A 19,916-nucleotide genomic window follows, 5' to 3' on the forward strand; every position below is an offset into this window, starting at 1 on the left:
GAAAAATTCAGAACAACTACATTGCCACACATTGTTCACAAAGCTCAAATTGGCAGATGTCTTCTCAACAATAAAAGTGGATATTCTTGCCATGGAGTGAGTGCAGCGAAGATTCACCAGACTGATACCTGGGATGGCAGGAATGACGTATGAGGAGAGATTGGGTCGATTGGGCTTATATTCGCTGGAGTTTAGAAGAATGAGAGGGGATCTCATTGAAACTTATAAAATTCTAACCGGACTAGACAGACTAGATGCAGGAAGGATGCTCCCGATGGCGGGGGAGTCCAGAACCAGGGGTCACAGTCCAAGGATAAGGGGTAAGCCATTTAGGACAGATGAGGAGGAATTTCTTCACCCAGAGAGTGGTGAACCTGTGGAATTCTCTACCACAGAAGGCAGTAGAGGCCAATTCATTAAATATATTCAAGAAGAAGTTGGATATATTTCTTAAGGATCAAGGGATCAAGGGATATGGGGAGAAGGCAGGGACAGGGTACTGAATTTGGATGATCAGCCATGATCTCATTGAATGGCGGAGCAGGCTCAAGGGGCCGAATGGCCTACTCCTGCTCCTATCTTCCATGTTTCTATGTTTACTGCCAGTAATCAGACTCTAAACTACTTTTCCATATTGTATAAATGGAAGTATTTTATATTGAAAGTACTTCTCTCTTTCCCCCAACCTCATGCTTTTCTTGGTGTCGGCAGCAGCTCTTGAAATCCATTGCAGAGAATTCTGGTCAACTGAAATGTGTTTATTCAGTCAAATCTTTAAATATTTTTCTGAACCTGGCGGTGAGGAAGCTCAGAATTAGCATCAGCAGATACAGACATTAATGAGGATTGCTTCAGCTTCAATACTTTTTTGTCTTTATATTGTCCAGCTGAGTAACACTTGGAAGCTGGTTCTCAGTACTGTGAACAAAAGTTGAATAAATAACAGACTGTAAAGTAAAATGATGCACAAGTTAACTTATGGATCAGCTTGATATTTAATGGGGAGAGACTGTTGATGGTCACTGATTTTTAAAACGGGTGTGGAAAGAGCACGCAAGGTATTTCCATGCTTTAGACCACCCAAGCTCTTAATTAGATCAAGATAGAACAGAAACACTCTGACAAAGAACAACAATTCCTTTTTAAAAAAAAAAAAAAAAAAATTACAATACAGGTAGACTATCCTTTATCCGAAAACCTCGGGACCAGCCGAGTTTCGGATAAAGGAGAATTTCGGATTTCGGAAGGTGGGGCGGGGCGGGGGGTCGTGCGTACGACTTACGCTGACGCTCAGCGTAAGTCGGTCGGCGCCGGCGGGGTACGCGGGGGGGGGGGGTCGGCGGTTGTCGGGGCTGGCGGGGTCCGCGGGTGGGTCGGCGGTTGTCAGGGCTGGCGGGGTCCGCGGGGCGGTTGTCGGGGCTGGGGGGGTCAGCGGCTGGCAGGGTCCGCGGGGGGGTCGGGGCTGGCGGGGTCGGCGGTTGTCGGGGCTGGCAGGGTCGGCGGCTGGCGGGGTCGGCGGTTGTTGGGGCTGGCGGGGTCCGCGGGGGGGTCGGCGGCTGGCGGTTGTCGGGGCCGGCGGGGTCCGCGGGGGGGTTGGCGGTTGTCGGGGTCGGCGGGGGGTCGTGCGCACGACTTACCCTTTATCCGAACTTCCGGAACCCTCTAAAAACCGACGGTTTTTTCGTTCAACGTAAGTCGTACGCACGACTTACGCTGAACGAAAAAACCTTCGGTTTTTAGAGGGTTTTGGTTTTCGGAAGTCCGGATAAAGGGTAGTCTACCTGTACACACTAATACAGGAAACTTTGTGATATCCGGGACCGGCGTGTTGCCGATCTATCATAACTGCTGGACATACAAAGTTAATGTTGAAGCATACAGAGGTTTTCATCTCCGTATCTGACAACAAACACTGTTGCTTAGCAACAGCTTCTAAAGAGTCGGCTGCAGCTGCAAGCGTCTCTAGCTGAAGCTGTTGCTATAGCTACAGACCTTGCAGTGGCTGACTTGGGGGGGGGAAAAAAAAAGAACGAGATCTGAAAAAACTTACAGAAAACGGCTCCTGCTTTTTGCCGTTCGATTGAGTATTCCGGACATACAACTTCCGGATAAACCAACGTTTCCTGTAATACCTTTTAATCTATTGCGTTGCTGGAATTTTTTTTGCCTCTGGCTCAGTCTCGTCAGTTATTGAGTACTGTACAATTTTTCCATACTCCTCTGCTTTGTAAGCTCTTTGGGATGTTTGGCTCATTGGGTAGCACTCCTGCCTTTGAGTTAGAAAAGTCATGGGTTCTAGCCCCACTCCAGGTGTTCCGCACATCATTGGCTGACGTTTCAGTACAGTACATGAAATGTTAAACTGCCTGGTCAGTTGTGTGTAAAGGATTTCGACAATATTTGAAGAGCAGGTAGTTCTCCCGATGTCCAGGCCAAATTATTATTCTTCTCCGACTTCACTAAAGCAAAAGAATCTTCTTTACTATTTATGGGATCTCTCTGTGCGAATTGGCTGTTGCGTGTGCCTACAAAACAGCGGTGACTGCACTTCAGAAGTAATCCTTTGGCTGTGAAGTGCTTTGAAGCTTCCTGAGGATATGCAAGATGCTATCTAAATACCAGTTTGTTATTCCTTCCCAACTTTCTGCTTTCCTTTTCCTTTTGTGGCTGTATTTGGCCACGTGTTGTTGCTCTTTCTCTTATGTATTCTAGTGTTTTCAGATTTTTTTAGTAATGCTAATAATTGCTTTTCCATTTTTGAGGTCAACAAAGTTTGCTCTTTGCACAGAACCAACCAGTGCCGCAACAAGTTTGAATCTGTCTTTTAAATGAACTGAAGATGAGTTCGAAGGTAGCAGTGGCATAGCTTATTCAGTGCAAAAATGACATGCTGGCCAATAGAAACAAATCTGGCATTTATCAAGCAGGATGTGTTGCTGAGTTACTAGTATTCAAGGCACTGAAAAGGATCACATATTTGCATAAACACCACAAATAACCAGCTGGGGAATGTTCAACACAATTCAATGGAGTATCGCCGAGTGTAAACCAGGTTTTCACATTTAACGTTCAAAGTTCGGTGACCTTTTCATATTTACATTTTTGACAGTTTTATGTCTCTGAACCACTGTTGGAGTTCAACGTTTACAATGGTTTTAAGCTGGGAGTAAACAGTAGCAAAGCACCTGAAATGCTGAAAGAGGAAATTTAATTTTGTACGCAGCATGGAGAAACAAAACGGAATGCTCAGTTGAGCATCAGAGGAAGAAACTGTGTGTGTGAGGACCATTTGGTGCTGTCGTGTTCTCCAGATTTGCATTGTATAGCACAATAAACTTGTTCTCTCTGATTTCACTAGATCATGTTGATCTGTTTACATGAATTATTAAATTCACTGTTAAATGCCAGTTAATGTTTTAGGGGCAAACCTTTGTTGCAATAAATTTACTGTTATTTTCTGGTCTTGAATAATACAGGAATGTCAACCTAACTGTCTCATAAATCATGAGATTTGGTAAGAAACCATGAGTTGCTTTTATAAAAAAAAAATATATAGATTGACAGTTTCCTCATTAGTGGCTTTATTTAATCTCTAACAGGTCGCAGCTCTTTACAAAAGCTATATTACAGCATCTGAAAATGCTTTACAAAAAACTTTTTTAAAAATCCTACCCGCTATCACCACACTCCCATGCATCTCAGTTTATGGTTACGATGGCACATCTAAATTAGTTATACCATTCAGCATCTATATTTATGACTTGGGCCACCTGCCAGCAGGAAGAGGCGGGCATTCTGCCCACTGCCCGCCTGTTTTATGCCTGATGTTAAAATCAAGCCTCAACGCTCCTGTGAACCAAAACCACCTATGATCCATGCTGTGTCTGAGATAGTCCAGAAGTAACGATACGTTTTATCGTTGTTTTTGGCCACCACCATAAACTCCGATCATTGTCAATGACTCCATCCTCCTCCCCAGCCACTCATTCAGGCTGAAGCAGACAGTGCGTGACCCTGACCTCCGTTTGATCCAGAGCGGAGCTCAAAGCACCACATCCTACCCCTCACCACAACTTCTTGTTTCCATCTCTGCGGTACTGCCTGTTTCTGCTCATAGCTCAACTCCTGCGCTGCTGAAACTCTTTATCCATGCTCCTGTCACAGACAGAATATTTTTCTCCAATGCCCTCTTTCTGCCTCTGACTCTCCAACCTGCATAATTTCTGAATTGTCCAAAACTTAAGCCACTTTTGTGCTCTCTGCACTCTGTCCTGCTCATCCATTATCCCCATTTTCACAAATTAACTTTGGCCGCGTGTCCTCCAACACCAAAAAAAAAAAAAAAAATTTTAAAAATTAGAATCTTGGTCTGTATCTGCAAATCCCTTCACGACATCACCAACTTTCAGCAACCATTTCCAGTTTTATACCCCCTCCTTCAGCCTATAGCCTTTTGACTGGACTTTTGTGCGTTCCTGGTCCCTTTGCCTCAGCGTTGGTGGCAGAATCTTTAGCTGCCTCGTCACTTTCTCTGGAACGCCCTCTAAACCCCTCCATCTCTTGCTTCTCTCCCCACCTTGGGAAAAACCAGCTCAGTACACTGTGCAATTTTACCCCCAAAAAACATGAAGGCAGTTTAAGAAAATTAATTCTGATGCCTTTGAACTGATAGATGCCACATTAGAATTTTTCAATACAGTATTTCTTGTATACTCTGGCCTTTGTGCAGGATTTAGTGTTCATATTTCCTACACCTACCTTCATAAACTGTTTCCCCTTTTTGCTACAACTCTCCTCACAGCTTAGTTTCTGGATTGCACACTTGGATTAAAGGGAGCCTTCTGTTGTAGACCTCATAGTTTTGAACCATAAAGAACTGTTTTGACACCCATCTTATATGCCACATATATCCCGCATTGAAAATTTGCTATCATATTAGAAAGATCAAAATTTCATAATCATTGCAGATTATTAATCCGCTCCCTGTCCCACTTCCACCGGGATGGGCTGCAGACACTGAACACGCTGAATCTCCGGTCAGCCGGTCTAGGTTGGTGGTCCATGAGCTCAGGTGCTTGAAGCAGCCCGGTTGCCCGTACCAGGGGTCATTGGCAAGAAGCAACACCACCCCGGGGCCGGCATTGAAAATTTGCTATCATCTGATCAAAACTCTCAACCAGTGGCCAAGCAGTTAGCTCCGTCCCCTTCTGGATCATCTTGCAGGGTCAATCAGTCAGTGTCTTACTGGCACGGTCATGTCACCTTCATGCTTTGCGAAGATTCCATCAAAACATACCTGTGTCCAGGTCCGTTCCGGTCCGTCTCAGTCCCGGTCCGTCTCAGTCCAGGTCAGTCCGTGTCCAGCCCATCCCCCTTTGGAATTGGAATATTAATAAACTAGAGGCGTGCGGGGCATGCAGACAGAGTTTGCTTTTTTCTGTACAGATATTCTGGTTTGGAACTCACCTTTTCTGAGTTAAATAACGAGTTGGGGGGATTTTCAATTCAAATCAGGTATCTTGCGATTTGCGTTACTGATGATGCCAACCTATTGGTATAGCTGGCTGTCAAAATCTGAACCAGCATAAATGCAAGATTTCCAAATAGATGCTTGCACTGTATATATCTTACTGAATCATTCGTGTCTGGAATATTGGAGTATAGCTTGACTATATAATTGGGAGTTTGTTGTAGCTCTTTCAGACGTCTCTGTTGCTTTGGATTCCAGTAGGTCTTCCTACTATTTAATTTTCTTGACCGTAGTCACTGCATATTCACAAACCAATGGATGGTCATTTGATAGCCTTTTCAATAATCGCGTTCTCCAGCTGGTGTTCTGATGGTCCATCCAGTGTAAGCTCTGACAGTATGTGTACACTGCTTTCTGTCCAAAGGTTCCGAGATCGTTTTCCCTTTAGCATCAATTGTAAGTAGAAGCTTGAAATGTAAATGCTCGAGTTTGTGTATTCCACCAGGTTTGTTCTCCACATGTGCAATTATTCTGGGATGTGGGCCTGCGGAGTTCTCAAATTTCTATTTCTCCAGACGACTTGCACGTATTCTCTTTTGCAGTGATGATTACTCTGTGTTGCTGCTCTGTGTCAGAACAATGCATCGTAACTACCAGCTTCAGGTCATGGATTTATTGATTGTCAATCAAGTAAGCAAGCTCCTTAGTTTATGAAGACTGTCCTGTTTCATTATCAGTCTGGAAGATCATTGTTTTATGGGCCGCTGTTTTCCGCTGTAAAATGCTGCGCTATAGTATCGAAAGCTGTACGTGATCCCAGTTGGTGGCTTCTATGTATGGATTTGCCAGACTGGGATATTGTCCTATGCCTCCTTCGCAAGGTGACTGACTAAGTGTAGATTGATTGTAGTTTATTTCAAGGGCTGTGATTATGATTTTTTTTTTAAATTTAGGACTTTTATCTGTAATTTGTGGACTACTTGTTGTCCAGGAGCCAGTTTATAATTATCAGTCTGGAACTTGAACTTACTGGTGAAACATGATGGGTGTTAACTCAATCGCAACCAATGCAACAAGCACTTGAGGTACTATGGCTAAACATTCTCATGTTGCGTTAGTATTCTGAACACCTGTTTGATCATTTATGCTTTGTCCTTTCTTAGGGTACGACAATGACACCAAATTGGCTGTCAAATTTCAGTTTGTCATGCAGCTGATCATTTTGCTTGGGTACAGTCGCATCTTAAAATATAGTCATGGTGTTTGGACAGATAAGGTGGAAACTGTCTTTAAAGCAAAAATGCTGGCTCATACTTGCAGTCAAGTTAATCTAGCTCATTTTGAAATATTTGTAGTTTGATCATGAACTGACTGAAAACATTTGGATAAAGCAACCAATTCTCATGGTGAAAGAATTTATGTACCGCCTTTCACGACCTCCGGATGTACCAAAGCATTTTACAGCCAATGAAGTACTTTCTGAAGTGTAGTCACTCTTGTAATGTAGGAAACGTGGCAGCCAATTTGCGCACAGCAAGCTCCCACAAACAGCAATGTGATAATGACCAGATGATCTGTTTTAGTGATGCTGATTGAGGGATAAATATTGGCCAGGGCACCATGCTCTTCGGAAATAGTGCCGTGGGATCTTTTACGTCCACCTGAGAGAGCAGAAGGGGGCCTCGGTTTAATGTCTCATCGGAAAGGCGGCACCTCCGACAGTGCAGCACTCCCTCAGCACTGCGCTGGAGTGTCAGCCTAGATTTTTGTGCTCCAGTTCCTGGAGTGGGACTTGAACCCGCGACCTTCTGACTCGGAGGCGAGAGTGTTACTAAACTGAGCCATAGCTGACACAGAATGAAGCGGAATAGGTGAGCGAGCTAGTGGGGAAGTTGGTCAGGCCGAATTCGAATGGCAGCAGGAAAAATCGGAAATTTGTAGGGAGAAGACCAAAACTACATGAGGGAATACAAGAATTTTAGGTGGAAGATAAAGGGACAGTTTTTGGCAAATAATGGGAGTCTGCATGTGAACATTGGACTTCACTAAGGCAAACAAACCGGGTGCAAAGACCAGGTGAAATTGCTGGCAACGAGAAACAGTGAGCTCCATGTGCCAGAGACACAGTTAGGCTTCTGGAAAGAAGCATAATGTAGGAATGCAGAAGCCACAAAGGAAATAAATGGGTAATTTTGATGGTTTTAGTCATATTCAGCTGGGTCGGAAGTAACATTGGCACTGGGAATTGTTGTTAAAAGCAGCAATGTGATTGGTTGGAATTGGAAGTTTTTCTGTGGTCTTTATTTCAGCAAAATAGTATGGTAAAGTTGAACCAATGAGAAGCAAGACACATTGTTTCTCATAGGCTTTGATGTGTGTTTCCCACAAATGTAATTATATATTTTTGAATGCAAAATTAAGTTTTCTTGTTGCGGGTTTGGAAAATGTAACTGACGTTTTTCTTCATAATGCACGGAGGACTCATTTACAGTATTGCAGGATTGGTTGTCAGGTTCTGAATTGAGGTTTCATATGAAATTAAGACAGTTGTATGATCTGTCTTGGTTTCTGCTTTTAAAGTGATGTATGCTTTACATTTGATGCTATGTAACCTGAAGGACTTGCTGTAAAGTATTTTCAGTACATGCTCGAGGTGAGAAAACAGGCAGGTCCAACAGGTCAAAGTTTCTCAAGCCAATGACCTTTGTCTATTATTTTCATACTGGTGAAAGGTAAATGTAAAAATGCCTATAATTAAATACACTGCTGTTTGATATTTTCCATTCGAGAAAGTAAGAGCAAACTTGTGTTTCACATCAAGACATATCAAAGCGCTTCATAGTCAATGAATACTTTAAGGTGAAATCACTTGCCTTGCAGGGGATTGGCTAACTAACAGAAAACAGAGAGTCGGGATAAATGGGTCATTTCCGGTTGGTAACTAGTGGGGTGCCACAGGGATCAGTGCTGGGGCCTCAACTATTTACAATCTATATTAATGACTTGGATGAAGGGACCGAGTGTACTGTAGCCAAATTTGCTGATGATACAAAGATAGGTGGGTTAGCGAGTTGTGAGGAGGACACAGAGTCTGCAAAGGGATAGAGAGAGGTTAAGTGAGTGGGCAAACATTTGGCAGATGGAGTATAATGCGGGAAAATGTGAGGTTATCCACTTTGGAAGGAAGAATGAAAAAGCAAATTATTATTTAAGTGGAGTGAGACGACAAAATGCTGCGGTACAGAGGGATCTGGGGGTCCGAGTACATGAAACACAAAACGCTAGCATGCAGGTACAGCAAGTAATTAGGAAGGCTAATGGAATGTTGGCCTTTATTCCAAGGAGTATGGAGTATAAAAGTAGGGAAGTTTTGATGCAACTTTACAGGGCGCTGGTGAGACCGCACCTGGAGTACTGCGTACAGTTTTGGTCTCCATATTTAAGGAAGGATATACTTGCATTGGAGGCAGTTCAGAGAAAGTTCACTAGGTTGATTCCTGGGATGAAGGGTTTGACGCATGAAGAAAGGTTGAGCAGGTTGGGCCTATACTCATTGGAGTTTAGAAGAATGAGAGGTGATCTTATTGAAACATATAAGATTCTGAGGGGGATCGACAGGGTGGATGCTGAGAGGATGTTTCCCCTAGTGGGGGTATCTAGAACTAGGGGGCATAGTCTCAGAATAAGGGGTCGCCCATTTAAGACGGAGATGAGGAGGAATTTCTCCTCTGAGGGTCGTGAGTCTTTGGAATTCTCTACCCCGGAGAGCTGTGGAGGCGGAGTCACTGAATATATTCAAGGCAGAGATTGACAGACATTTGAACTACAGGGGAGTCGAGGGGTATGGGGAGAGAGCGGGAAAGTGGTGTTGAGGACAAGATTGGATCAGCCATGATCTCATTGAATGGCGGAGCAGGCTCGAGGGGCCGATTGGCCGACTCCTGCTCCCGTTTCTTATGTTCTTAAGCAGTCCAGGTTTCTGCAGGCAGTCTGTCGGTGCCAGTTTATCACTGCCCATGTAAAGCCAGTGGCATTCTCTTTGCAAAGCATTGTTGAATGCTTTGTTTACAGTTAGATCGGTGACTTGGAATTCACAGGTTATGCTACCTGGTATAGCCAAGTCAATGTTGCAGGAGCAAGTGAGTTGCTTAATGGGCAAAATTCAGTTACCGTGGAAAATAACCGGAGTGCTGCCCAGTTGGGGCTGCTACCTTTCAGGTACGACATTAAACCGAGGCCCTGTCTATACTCCAGGTGGACATAAAAAAAAAAAATCTCATGGTAGTAAGAGCAAGAGTGTTCTGTGTTCTGGCTAATGTTTATCCCTCAACCAACATCACTAAAACAAATTATCAAGTCATTTATCTCATAGCTGTTTGTGGGACCTTGCTGTGTGCAAATTGCTATTTTTGCCTACATTAGAACCAATGAAGTACTTCTTTGAAGTCTAGTCATTGTAAAGTGTTTTGGGGCATTCTGATGAGATGAAAGGTGCTATACAAGTCTTTTCCTTCCTTAATAAAGTCCCTACAGTCAGACATTGAATGTATTTAAGCAGTACTCACCATATCTGGTTTCATTATTTTAATTGTGCCTCTAACCCACCCATCCAATGTTGCTGAATCTCACCATCCTCCTGCTTGTATTCTGATCTGAAGAAAATTGCCAGCTAGTACAGTAACCAACTTAACATAATGCACTTTGCTTAATAACACTCTAAACATGAAAATTCACGAAATCTATTTGTATTTCCCAAATGTCTAGGCTTCTGGCCTCTGAACTCTCGAGCTGAGCAGTATCATCTCAAAGTGAGAAATTCAGAAAGGTCACACTACCCTCAATGAATTCAGGCAAGTCAGTTAGTCTAGAAAGGAGTGTTACATAAATCTATCACCATTGATGTCTGAGGTAACTGTGTCTTATGTAGAGCAGTGATGAATAGTGCATGTGGAGAGAGGAGCCCTGGAGTATTGTCCAACTCATTCTCCTCACTTTCAGATAATTGAGTCTCCTAATAGACATTGAAAAATACCAGGTGGAACCTTCCCAGAAAACTTCTAAACTATCTAAATTGCATTGATCAACTGCAACAGTTAGACTGGAATTTAAAATGGGCAGACTTTAAACGCCCAAGGCCATCAAAGTCTGTACAGTGCAGGAAGTCAGGAGACATATTGAAGTAAGAACAAGATTCCCCGGACATCCAGAAGCAGCTGGCATTCTCTGAGCAGCCAGATTAAAGTCAGCCTCAGAACTATGAGGCTGATGATGGCAGCCATCCTTGTCTCGGATGGGCTCCTTCAGATGCTTGTAACTGAATCTTTTGGCACAGGGAAGTTACCAAGTTTCATTCAGCACATCTCAGCTGTTGGGGGTGGTTAATAAATTCACAGAAATTTCTCATTGGTGGGCCGATAGCACCAGTGTAATAAAGCTGTCCAAGTATTGGTCGCCATCACTAATCACACAAAATGCATTGATAACAGGTCATGACCTTTTTCTCCCTTAATTTATACAAGGTCATTACAGGCTGCCATTGGGGACATAAGTAACATTCGGCAATCAGCTGTGCACGGATTCATTAAACAAGTCCTGGATGCATTGGAGCAAGTAATTTTGTCCCCTTTATCATGGGCAACTAATACCGCTGTCTGATTGGCAGGATTCCTGACGGTCCAAAGAGACCTAGATTTTACTCACTTGGTCTTCAAAGCTTCCTTGATCAAGGAAAGGTTTCCAGTTTCTCCATGTGCAACTTTTAAGTGACCTGCAGAACCATATCATGGAAGTGAATACTCGCTTCCCTGGGAGTTGCTATGATGCCTGCATTTTAAGGCAGTCCACTGGGTGGTACTATTTGATCCAAAGGGGTAAGCCTCTGGTTGTCTTCTACGCTCTCCCCTGCAGCTGTGTCTCATGGTTTCCAATTTCCCAGGGCATGAGCTGAGCATTGGTACAATGAGGTCAATTCATGCACCAACAACTTGCATTTTATATAGCACCTTTAACATGAGAAACTGCCCCAAGGAGCTTCACAAATATCTAAGAATTGACTCCCACAGGTACCAAGGAATCTGCAAGAAGAACAGCAATAGTCCAAACAGGAGGTAGCAGGCAGCCCATTACCAACTGCAAGAGATTTGCACCACTCTCGTACAAGACATCTTTTTTGACTACTGTATTTAGTCAGTGCATTAACAGTCATGTACATCTTCCTCCTCCCTGCACAAATATACCATCATTCACCGACTCTTCTCTCTTGTGCAACAGCTCACAAAGCCCCCATTCATGGCATCTAAAGAAAGCAACTTTTGTATCTTTCCAAGAACGATCTGTGCGTGCACAACTTCAGTGCTGCCAAAATTTTATTTGAAACCCATTGTGGGAGGAAGGGTGCGCGCATGTCTTGAGCTTCTTACCACTGTGCTTCCTTTTGCTGCCAGTTTGTGATGTGTACTTCTTAGGTACCAGAGTGGCAGCATACTTGGTGGCTGGCTACTAATTCCTATTGCAGCCTCTTGGGACTGAGGTGGACCTTGTCTTGGAGCAGCAAAGTCCTGATATGGGCCTGCTGCAAGCTGCATGTACGCTGCTACTTGGGCAGCCTTATCTACAACCTTTCTATTACATGTGCAGCATTGGAGGGAAGGTGGGAGGAGGTTGGGGGGTGGGTGGAAATGAGCATTTGGTGCTATTTGGAAATGGTGCCATCATCCATGCTGATTCTCATTATGTAAGAAGTCACACAACACCAGGTTATAGTCCAACAGTTTTATTTGAAATCACAAGCTTTCGGAGCGCTGCTCCTTCGTCGGGTGAAGTGGAAAGATGCATAAAGACACAACTTATATAGTCAGAGAATAATGCCAGATGATTACAGGTAATCTTTCTAATTGCTGTGATTATCTCTCTGCCGAGGTGTGATAAATGGCAGTTAGAAAGATTACCTGTAATCATCTAGCAATATTCTCTGACTATATAAGCTGTGTCTTTATGCATCTCTCCACTTCACCTGACGAAGGAGCAGCGCTCCGAAAGCTTGTGATTTCAAATAAAACTGTTGGACTATAACCTGGTGTTGTGTGACTTCTTACATTTGTCCACCCCAGCCCAACACCGGCATCTCCACACGATTCTCATTATGACACTACTACTGGACACTGACTCAACATGGCCACTGATCAGGAAAGAAAACCTAATGGTATCAATAAAATTAGCAAAGCTCCACCTTGTGGTTGTCAGTTACTGCTAACAAGCCTGTGGAAACTGGAAGAGACCGCCCTCTCCAATCTAGCATCCCAGACTTCCGTCGTAAGTTTGAGCAGCCAAGGATGAAGCGCAAACTCCCCTTTGGGACTAGTGTGGTCGTTCATGGGGAGGACCCCATAATTCATGCTAGCCTGCAGTGTTGTTAAATTGTCCTTTGTATTGCACATGCTGCTGATAGACTTTTCCACTCAAGTTACTGTCTGCAGCTTGCTATCTTCTAGATTCAGGAAGGATGTTCCTGATGGTCAGGGAGTCCAGAACCAGGGGTCACAGTCTAAGGATAAGGGGTAAGCCATTTAGGACAGAGATGAGGAGGAATTTCTTCACCCAGAGAGTGGTGAACCTGTGGAATTCTCTGCCACAAAAGGCAGTTGAGGCCAATTCATTAAATATATTCAAGAAGGAGTTAGATATATTTCTCAAGGGATATGGGGAGAAAGCAGGGACAGGGTACTGAATTTGGATGATCAGCCATTATCTCATTAAATGGCGGAGCGGGCTCGAGGGGCCGAATGGCCTACTCCTATCTTCTATGTTTCTATTTTTCTCCTTCCTCTTCCTCCTCTCGATTCTCTGCTGGCATCTTTTAAGAGTGGGACGCACAAGCTTTAGATTCCTAGACTGTTCAGCCAAGAAGTGATGCTGACCCGCCGGCCAGCAACATTGTCCTCTTCATATGCCGCCACCACCAGCGACTCCTCACTTTTGTTCTGTCACCCAGTACACTGCCCTCTGGCTTACTCTCTAATTCCCCTGGGGTGGAGGTACCAGAGATGTGGCTTGTGATAAGTCAGATCCAGTAATAGTTGGCTAAAGCAGTGGTTTAGCAAATTGTCAGCTACAGAAGTATTGTGGAGAATGAAAATCCAAAGATAAGGGAGCTAGGATTTTGAAAGAGCAGGTGTAAGTGACTTGGAGAGGTTTTTTTTTCCAGGGGTAGACAAGTGGGGTTGGAAAGCAGAAGGGAGATGTGGGTTGTGAGGAAGTTGTCCGAGAAGGCCTTGTCTGTGATAAAGACCACGGGAGTAGCGAGGCCATGTGCGATTGTATGGTTGAGATGGCTGTGAATATGGGTAGAAGAGTTAATATGGAAGGAGAGATTTAGGGAGGACAGGAGGTGAAATCAGTGGAGAGAGCAAGGCAAGTTGAGATGGAGATTGAAATCACCAAGGATGAAGAGCCAGTCAATGCAGAGGCTTTGGGAGACTAGCTCAAGGAGAATCATGAGATGGGGTTTGGGTGGTAGAGAATGAGGAGTTTAAAGGAGGCAAGGGGCTAGAACAAGGTGACTTGCTCGAAGGAGGAGAAGGTGCCAGAGGAGTAGGGGGAAGAGGAGACCAAAGTGTGGTTTGGTGCTGAGGGCCACACTGCAGGGCACTGAGGGCGAAAGAATATAATCGTATCTTATTTTCCCTTCATAACCAAAAGGCGGGCTTCATTTCATAACATTGCTTTGTTTTTAGAATCATGCAAGTGGTTTAGAAAACCTTCACTTAGCATGGGATCCAAGTCTGGCCTGGTGTAAGATAATACTACCCTCCCTCTGAACTATGAATTCATGTGTTATTGGAAAGCTGCCATTTTGATACCCTAGTGTCTGCCAGGAGAATGAGAGATTTTCATGTCTCAGTAATTGAACATTCCAGCCAGATTTGGCAGCGCAGTATGTGGACCACCTCCTAAACGTGGCAATGCAGAGATTTAATGTTTTTATGGTTGTATAAATTAAGCAGTGTGTTTGCACAAATCAATAAATGCAGTTATTTGGGAAAAATATGAACTATTTGTTGTCCTTGCTCTCTATTGATTATAGTAGGTCTTTAACTGCTACCAAGAAAAACTGGTACAATAGGTTTGTTCTAACGAGGTACAATAATATGCCGCCTGTTGTACATGAAGTGTGAACTGTTGAGTGAAGTGTTTCGGATTCAGAGTGTTTTCCAACAGTAATGGTGCATTATACACACGTGATTGATTGGCGGCGCGAGAGAAATACATGGGGCTGTATATTCCGATCCCTACGGGTGTGCACGCGCTGTGTACACACCCGTAGGGACATCGGAAATACAGTACCGGTTTCAGGCGTGCCAAGTGCATGCGCTGAAAACCGGCTCTTGACAGATCGGACACCTGCCCTGGAGCAGGGCCTCTGCGGGGGGGAGAGTTCCGCTTTCTGGAAAACCTCCGCCCGCAGAAAACCCTTAGAAATCTTACACCTGGTAAAAGCAGCGTAAGGCCTGCTTTTACCAGCATAAGATTTGAAAAAAGTAAAAACAAAATTTCACTCATTTATCATTTAAATACTTTTTAACAAAACATAAGTTTATTTTTAGCCCCGTAAAGAAATGTTATTTTTTTCAAAAGATTAAATTTGTTTAAAATATTTAATTTATTGTGATTTCACCTAATTTTAAAAATTTGATTTGTTTTACATTTATTTAATGTTTTACTGTGTTTTTGGGGTGATCTCCATTCATACACTTGACAGATAGACCTGTCAAATATATGAAGGGAGATTCCTGTCTCCTATTGGCTCCTCATGGCCCACGTGATCCCAGGGACGCTTGCGAACTGCATGCACCTCTGGGATACGTGGGCCCTGCGCATTGAGTTGGAGAGGCCCAGGGAAGGAAGTGTCCAGCCCTCAGGTAAGTCCGTAGATTTTTTTTCCAGATCTGAGGCCTCCGATCGGAAAATACGGCCCATGGTCTTCAAGTTGCATTGTAATTTAGTGGTTGCAAATTCATTTGCAATGTGATACTAAATTATTTGAGAGATTTATGGCTGTTCTATTTTTGCTTTCCAGAAACACGATCAGGGACATATCCTATTGGATTTAGTCTTCAGACACCTTGATCTGACTGAGCGAGACTACTTTGGTTTACAACTGGCAGATGATGCAACAGACAGCCCTGTGAGTATTGCTTTCAGTGTCTCTCCTTGGAATAAATTCACAAACTGTAATTGACTAGTATAAATAAAATAAAATAAATATGTTCTCTCATGTGGATTTGCAACTTCAGGTTAATGTAAATCTTTGTGGTTTAATGTTAACCATGCCAAGATGTGGAAGTTTTTCATTTTAAAAATGAGCTGATTACATTTTTTTAAACTTCAAACATGCCACTGCAATAACAGCAATATGTTTTTGCTGCCAACACTTATCCAGACTGTAGGCTTCCTTGGCAAGAGTAATGATCTTTTTTAAATAAAAGGGCATTTATACAGTACCTGTGTTGTGCGAACTTGATGTCATATTTGGCCGATCTTTGTGTGACTTGGCAACTCTGATGGTGTAACATAAAGAAGTTCATCATGAGTTTGAGGAAGTAGTCACTTAACTGTCTATTTTGCACTGATGGGTGTTCCTGTAAAACTAACATTGTGTATTTTACACTGCCTGGTTTGATCCTCATCCAACCAGAAATATGTGTGTGTGACTAATGAATCTCATTTCCTCCCTGTGCTGTGTGCTCTAATCAACCATAAACTTTCACTGCTGAGATACTTGTAGCTGGGTTCCTTGTGATCAAAATGTAAAATAATGAAAACATTTTTTTGGGGGGGGATGTTGGCATGGCTGGCATACATTGCCCATCCTTAATTGCCCTCAGAAAATGTTGGCCACCTTCTTAAATCGCTGTGGCCCGCGTGATGAAGATGCTCCCCAAGTGCAGTTGGGTGGGGAGATCTAGGATTTTGACCCCGCGACCTATGGAGGAATGGCAATGTATGTCCAAGTCCGAACGATGTGTGATTTGGAGGGGAACTTCGAGGTGATGGAGTTACCATACTCCTGCTGCCCTTGTCCTTCTAGGTGGTGGCGGTCGTGGATTTGGGAGGTGCTGCCGAAGAAGCCTTGGTGAGTTGTTGCAGTGCATCCTTTAGACAGTGCACAATGCAGCCACCATGCACCGGTGGTGGAGGAGTGAATGTTTAGGCCAGGTAGATGAGGCGCTGATTAAGCGGTCCGTTTCTTGTGGATGTTGTTGAATGTTGTAATCCGTCGCACTTGTGGCTCGGGTGGTAGAGAGGCTTTGGGAAATCCAGAGGTGAGACACTCTGACTTGCTCTTGCAGCCATGGCATTTATTTGCTGGTTCAGTTAAGTTTCTGGTTAATGGTGAGCCCCAGGATGTTGATGGTGGGGTACTCTGCAATGGTAATACTGTGGTAAACCACTTGTTGTTGTTGTTGTTGTTACACACTGCTGTACCTATGCATGCCTCAACATGTCTCGGCTGGCTCCACCCACACAGGCCCAGGTATAAAGGTGATTGACCTGCAGCCCCCTGCCTTCTTGGAACCCAGTCAACCACGAGAGGCATGCTCTGTTCTTTGCTAATAAAAGCCTTTAGTTACTCTCTTAACTCTCAGTCTTTTATGAGTAATTGATAGCGCATCAATTTTATTAGCAAAAACAAAATGTCGACATTTGCTGAACAGCAGGCTGCTGCACCAAACGCTGAGCAACAGGAGCTGCTGCGAGCCCTCAGACCAACATGCCTGGACCTAGACCCCCAAGAAGCGGGTTCAGCTGCCAAATTCGCGCATTGGCTGCGTTGCTTCGAGGCCTACCTGCAAGCCTCAACTGTGACCCTGGACGAAAACAAGTTGGAAATCCTGGCCTCAAAGGTGAGCCACCAAGTTTATACAATAATCCAGGACGCGACGACCTACGCGGCGGCTATCGGTCTGCTAAAAGGGCAATACGCACGCCCGGTAAATACGGTCTATGCCCGGCACCTCTTAAGATCCCGCAGACAGCAGCCCGGGGAATCGGTGGAGGCCTTCCTACGGGCACTACGGATACTCGGCCGAGACTGCGATTGCAAAGAAGCATCAGCCGCAGCACACACGGAGGGACTGATCCGAGATGCTTTCGTTGCGGGTCTAAGGTCCGACTACTCCCGGCAGAGACTGTTGGAAAAGGGAGAAATGGACCTGAGAAAGGCAGTGTCCCTCGCTCGACGCGGCCCACAGGAATATGGACGCCTTCTCCCCTAACCGCTCCGCAACGTGGACGCCACAACCTTGGGTCATGGGACCGCCACCTTCAACTGCTGCTGCGATGTCCAAGGCACAGAAATTTTATTTTTGTGGCCAGGCAAAACACCCCAGAGCACGCTGCCCGGCGAGAAACGCTACCTGCTCCGGCTGCGGGAAGAAAGGACACTATGTCAGCGCCTGCAAAGGTAAAACCGCTAACGCCAGCAGCGCCGCGTGCGAACCGTGGGGGCAGCCATCTTGTCCGCCATCTTGGGCTCCCCCAGCCGCGTGGGGATCGGGACCATGGGCGCCGCCATCTCGGACGTCTCCAACTTCAACCACGGGGGACCCGGACTCGACCACCGCCTCATCTGACGACCACATCGACTTGCTCGACCATACGCTGGCCTCCGTGACGCTGGACCAATCTCTCCCTCATCAACTGTCCAGGTCTATGATGGACATTAAGGTAAACGGCCGCGCCACTACCTGCCTTTTTGACAGCGGGAGCACGGAAAGCTTTATCCACCCCGACACGGTGCGCAGTTACTCTCTCCCGGTCCTGCCGACGCGACATCGGATCTCTTTGGCTTCCAAAGCCCAGTCAGCGGACGTCGGTGGCTACTGTGTAGTGACCCTTTCAGTAAGGGGCACAGAATACAAAAATTTTAAACTCCTGGTCCTGCCCCATCTTTGCGCTGCCGTTCTACTGGGGTTGGATTTTCAGTGCAACCTTAAGAGTGTCACGTTAGCGTACGACGGACCCCTCCCCCCACTCAGTCTGCAGCCAGCAGCTTTTAAATCGCCCGCCGCGCACCATTTGCAGCCTCTCCACCCTTAAAGTCCCCCCCCCCCCCCCCCGTTCGCTAACCTCACCCGCGACTGTAAGCCCATCGCTACCAAAAGCAGGCGTTACAGTGCCGGGGATAGGAGCTTCATTAAATCCGAGGTAGCAAGACTCCTGAAGGAAGGGATTATTGAAAGTAGCACCAGCCCATGGCGAGCACAAGTGGTGGTAGTGAAGACTGGCGAAAAACAGCGCCTAGTTATTGACTACAGCCAGACAATCAATCGCTACACCCAGCTAGATGCATACCCACTCCCCCGCATATCTGACATGGTCAATCAGATAGCACAATACCGGGTGTTCTCGACGATTGATCTGAAGTCGGCGTACCACCAGCTCCCCATCAGGGCTGAGGACCGCCAGTACACAGCTTTTGAAGCTGACGGTCGTCTCTACCACTTCCTCAAGAGTTCCCTTCGGCGTCACCAACGGGGTTTCAGTCTTCCAACGGGAGATGGACCGGATGGTCGACCAGAACGCGCTCCAGGCCACTTTCCCCTATCTAGACAACGTCACCATCTGCGGCCGCGACCAGCGGGACCATGATAATCTAGAGAAATTCCTCCGTACGGCCCAGCGGCTGAACCTAACATACAACAAGGACAAATGTATGTTTCGTACCAAGCGCCTTGCCATTCTTGGCTGTGTAGTGGAGAACGGAGTCATCGGCCCCGACCCCGACAGGATGCGCCCCCTTATGGAGCTCCCCCTCCCCCACTGCCAAAAAGCACTGAAGAGATGCCTAGGGTTTTTCTCGTACTATGCTCAGTGGGTGCCCAACTATGCGGACAAAGCCAGACCCCTCATCAAGTCCACCTCCTTCCCCCTGACAGCAGAGGCCTGTGCAGCCTTCACTCTCATAAAAGGAGATATTGCGAAGGCCACAATGCACGCAGTGGATGAGTCCAACACTTTCCAAGTGGAGAGCGACGCATCCGACTTTGCCCTAGCTGCAACCCTTAACCAGGCGGGGAGACCCGTGGCCTTTTTCTCAAGGACCCTCCAGGGCCCCCGAGATTCGACACTCCTGTCGAAAAGGAGGCCCAGGCCATTGTGGAAGCTGTGCGACATTGGAGGCATTACCTGGCCGGAAAACGATTTACCCTGCTCACTGACCAGCGTTGAGTAGCATTTATGTTTAATAATAAGCAGAGGGGCAAAATCAAGAACGACAAGATCTTGAGGTGGAGAATCGAACTCTCCACCTACAATTACGATATCTTGTACCGGCCCGGGAAACTCAATGAGCCCCCAGATGCCCTATCACGTGGTACATGCGCCAACGCGCAGGTCGATAGACTGAAGACCCTCCACAATGACCTCTGCCACCCGGGGGTCACCA

The 19,916-nt window shown here is 45.5% G+C and overlaps 1 protein-coding gene across 5 annotated transcripts in view; it reads left to right on the forward strand.

Moving 5' to 3' along the window:
- ptpn4a (protein tyrosine phosphatase non-receptor type 4a) overlaps window positions 1-19,916 on the forward strand; it is a 264,046-nt gene that overhangs the window by 93,465 nt on the left and 150,665 nt on the right. For 4 of the 5 annotated variants that reach the window (XM_085986873.1, XM_085986872.1, XM_085986874.1 and 1 more), the window contains 2 exons: window positions 15,546-15,653; window positions 16,557-16,601. In XM_085986873.1, the coding sequence (XP_085842999.1) occupies window positions 15,546-15,653; window positions 16,557-16,601 (153 nt within the window). Of the gene's footprint in view, window positions 1-6,289; window positions 6,556-15,545; window positions 15,654-16,556; window positions 16,602-19,916 lie in introns of those variants that run through there. The other variant, XM_085986876.1, reaches the window with a different exon arrangement.

Source organism: Somniosus microcephalus, chromosome 4 (genome assembly GCF_052327205.1).
Source record: "Somniosus microcephalus isolate GS21.2 chromosome 4, FLI_Smic_1.0, whole genome shotgun sequence".
NCBI lineage: Eukaryota > Metazoa > Chordata > Chondrichthyes > Squaliformes > Somniosidae > Somniosus > Somniosus microcephalus.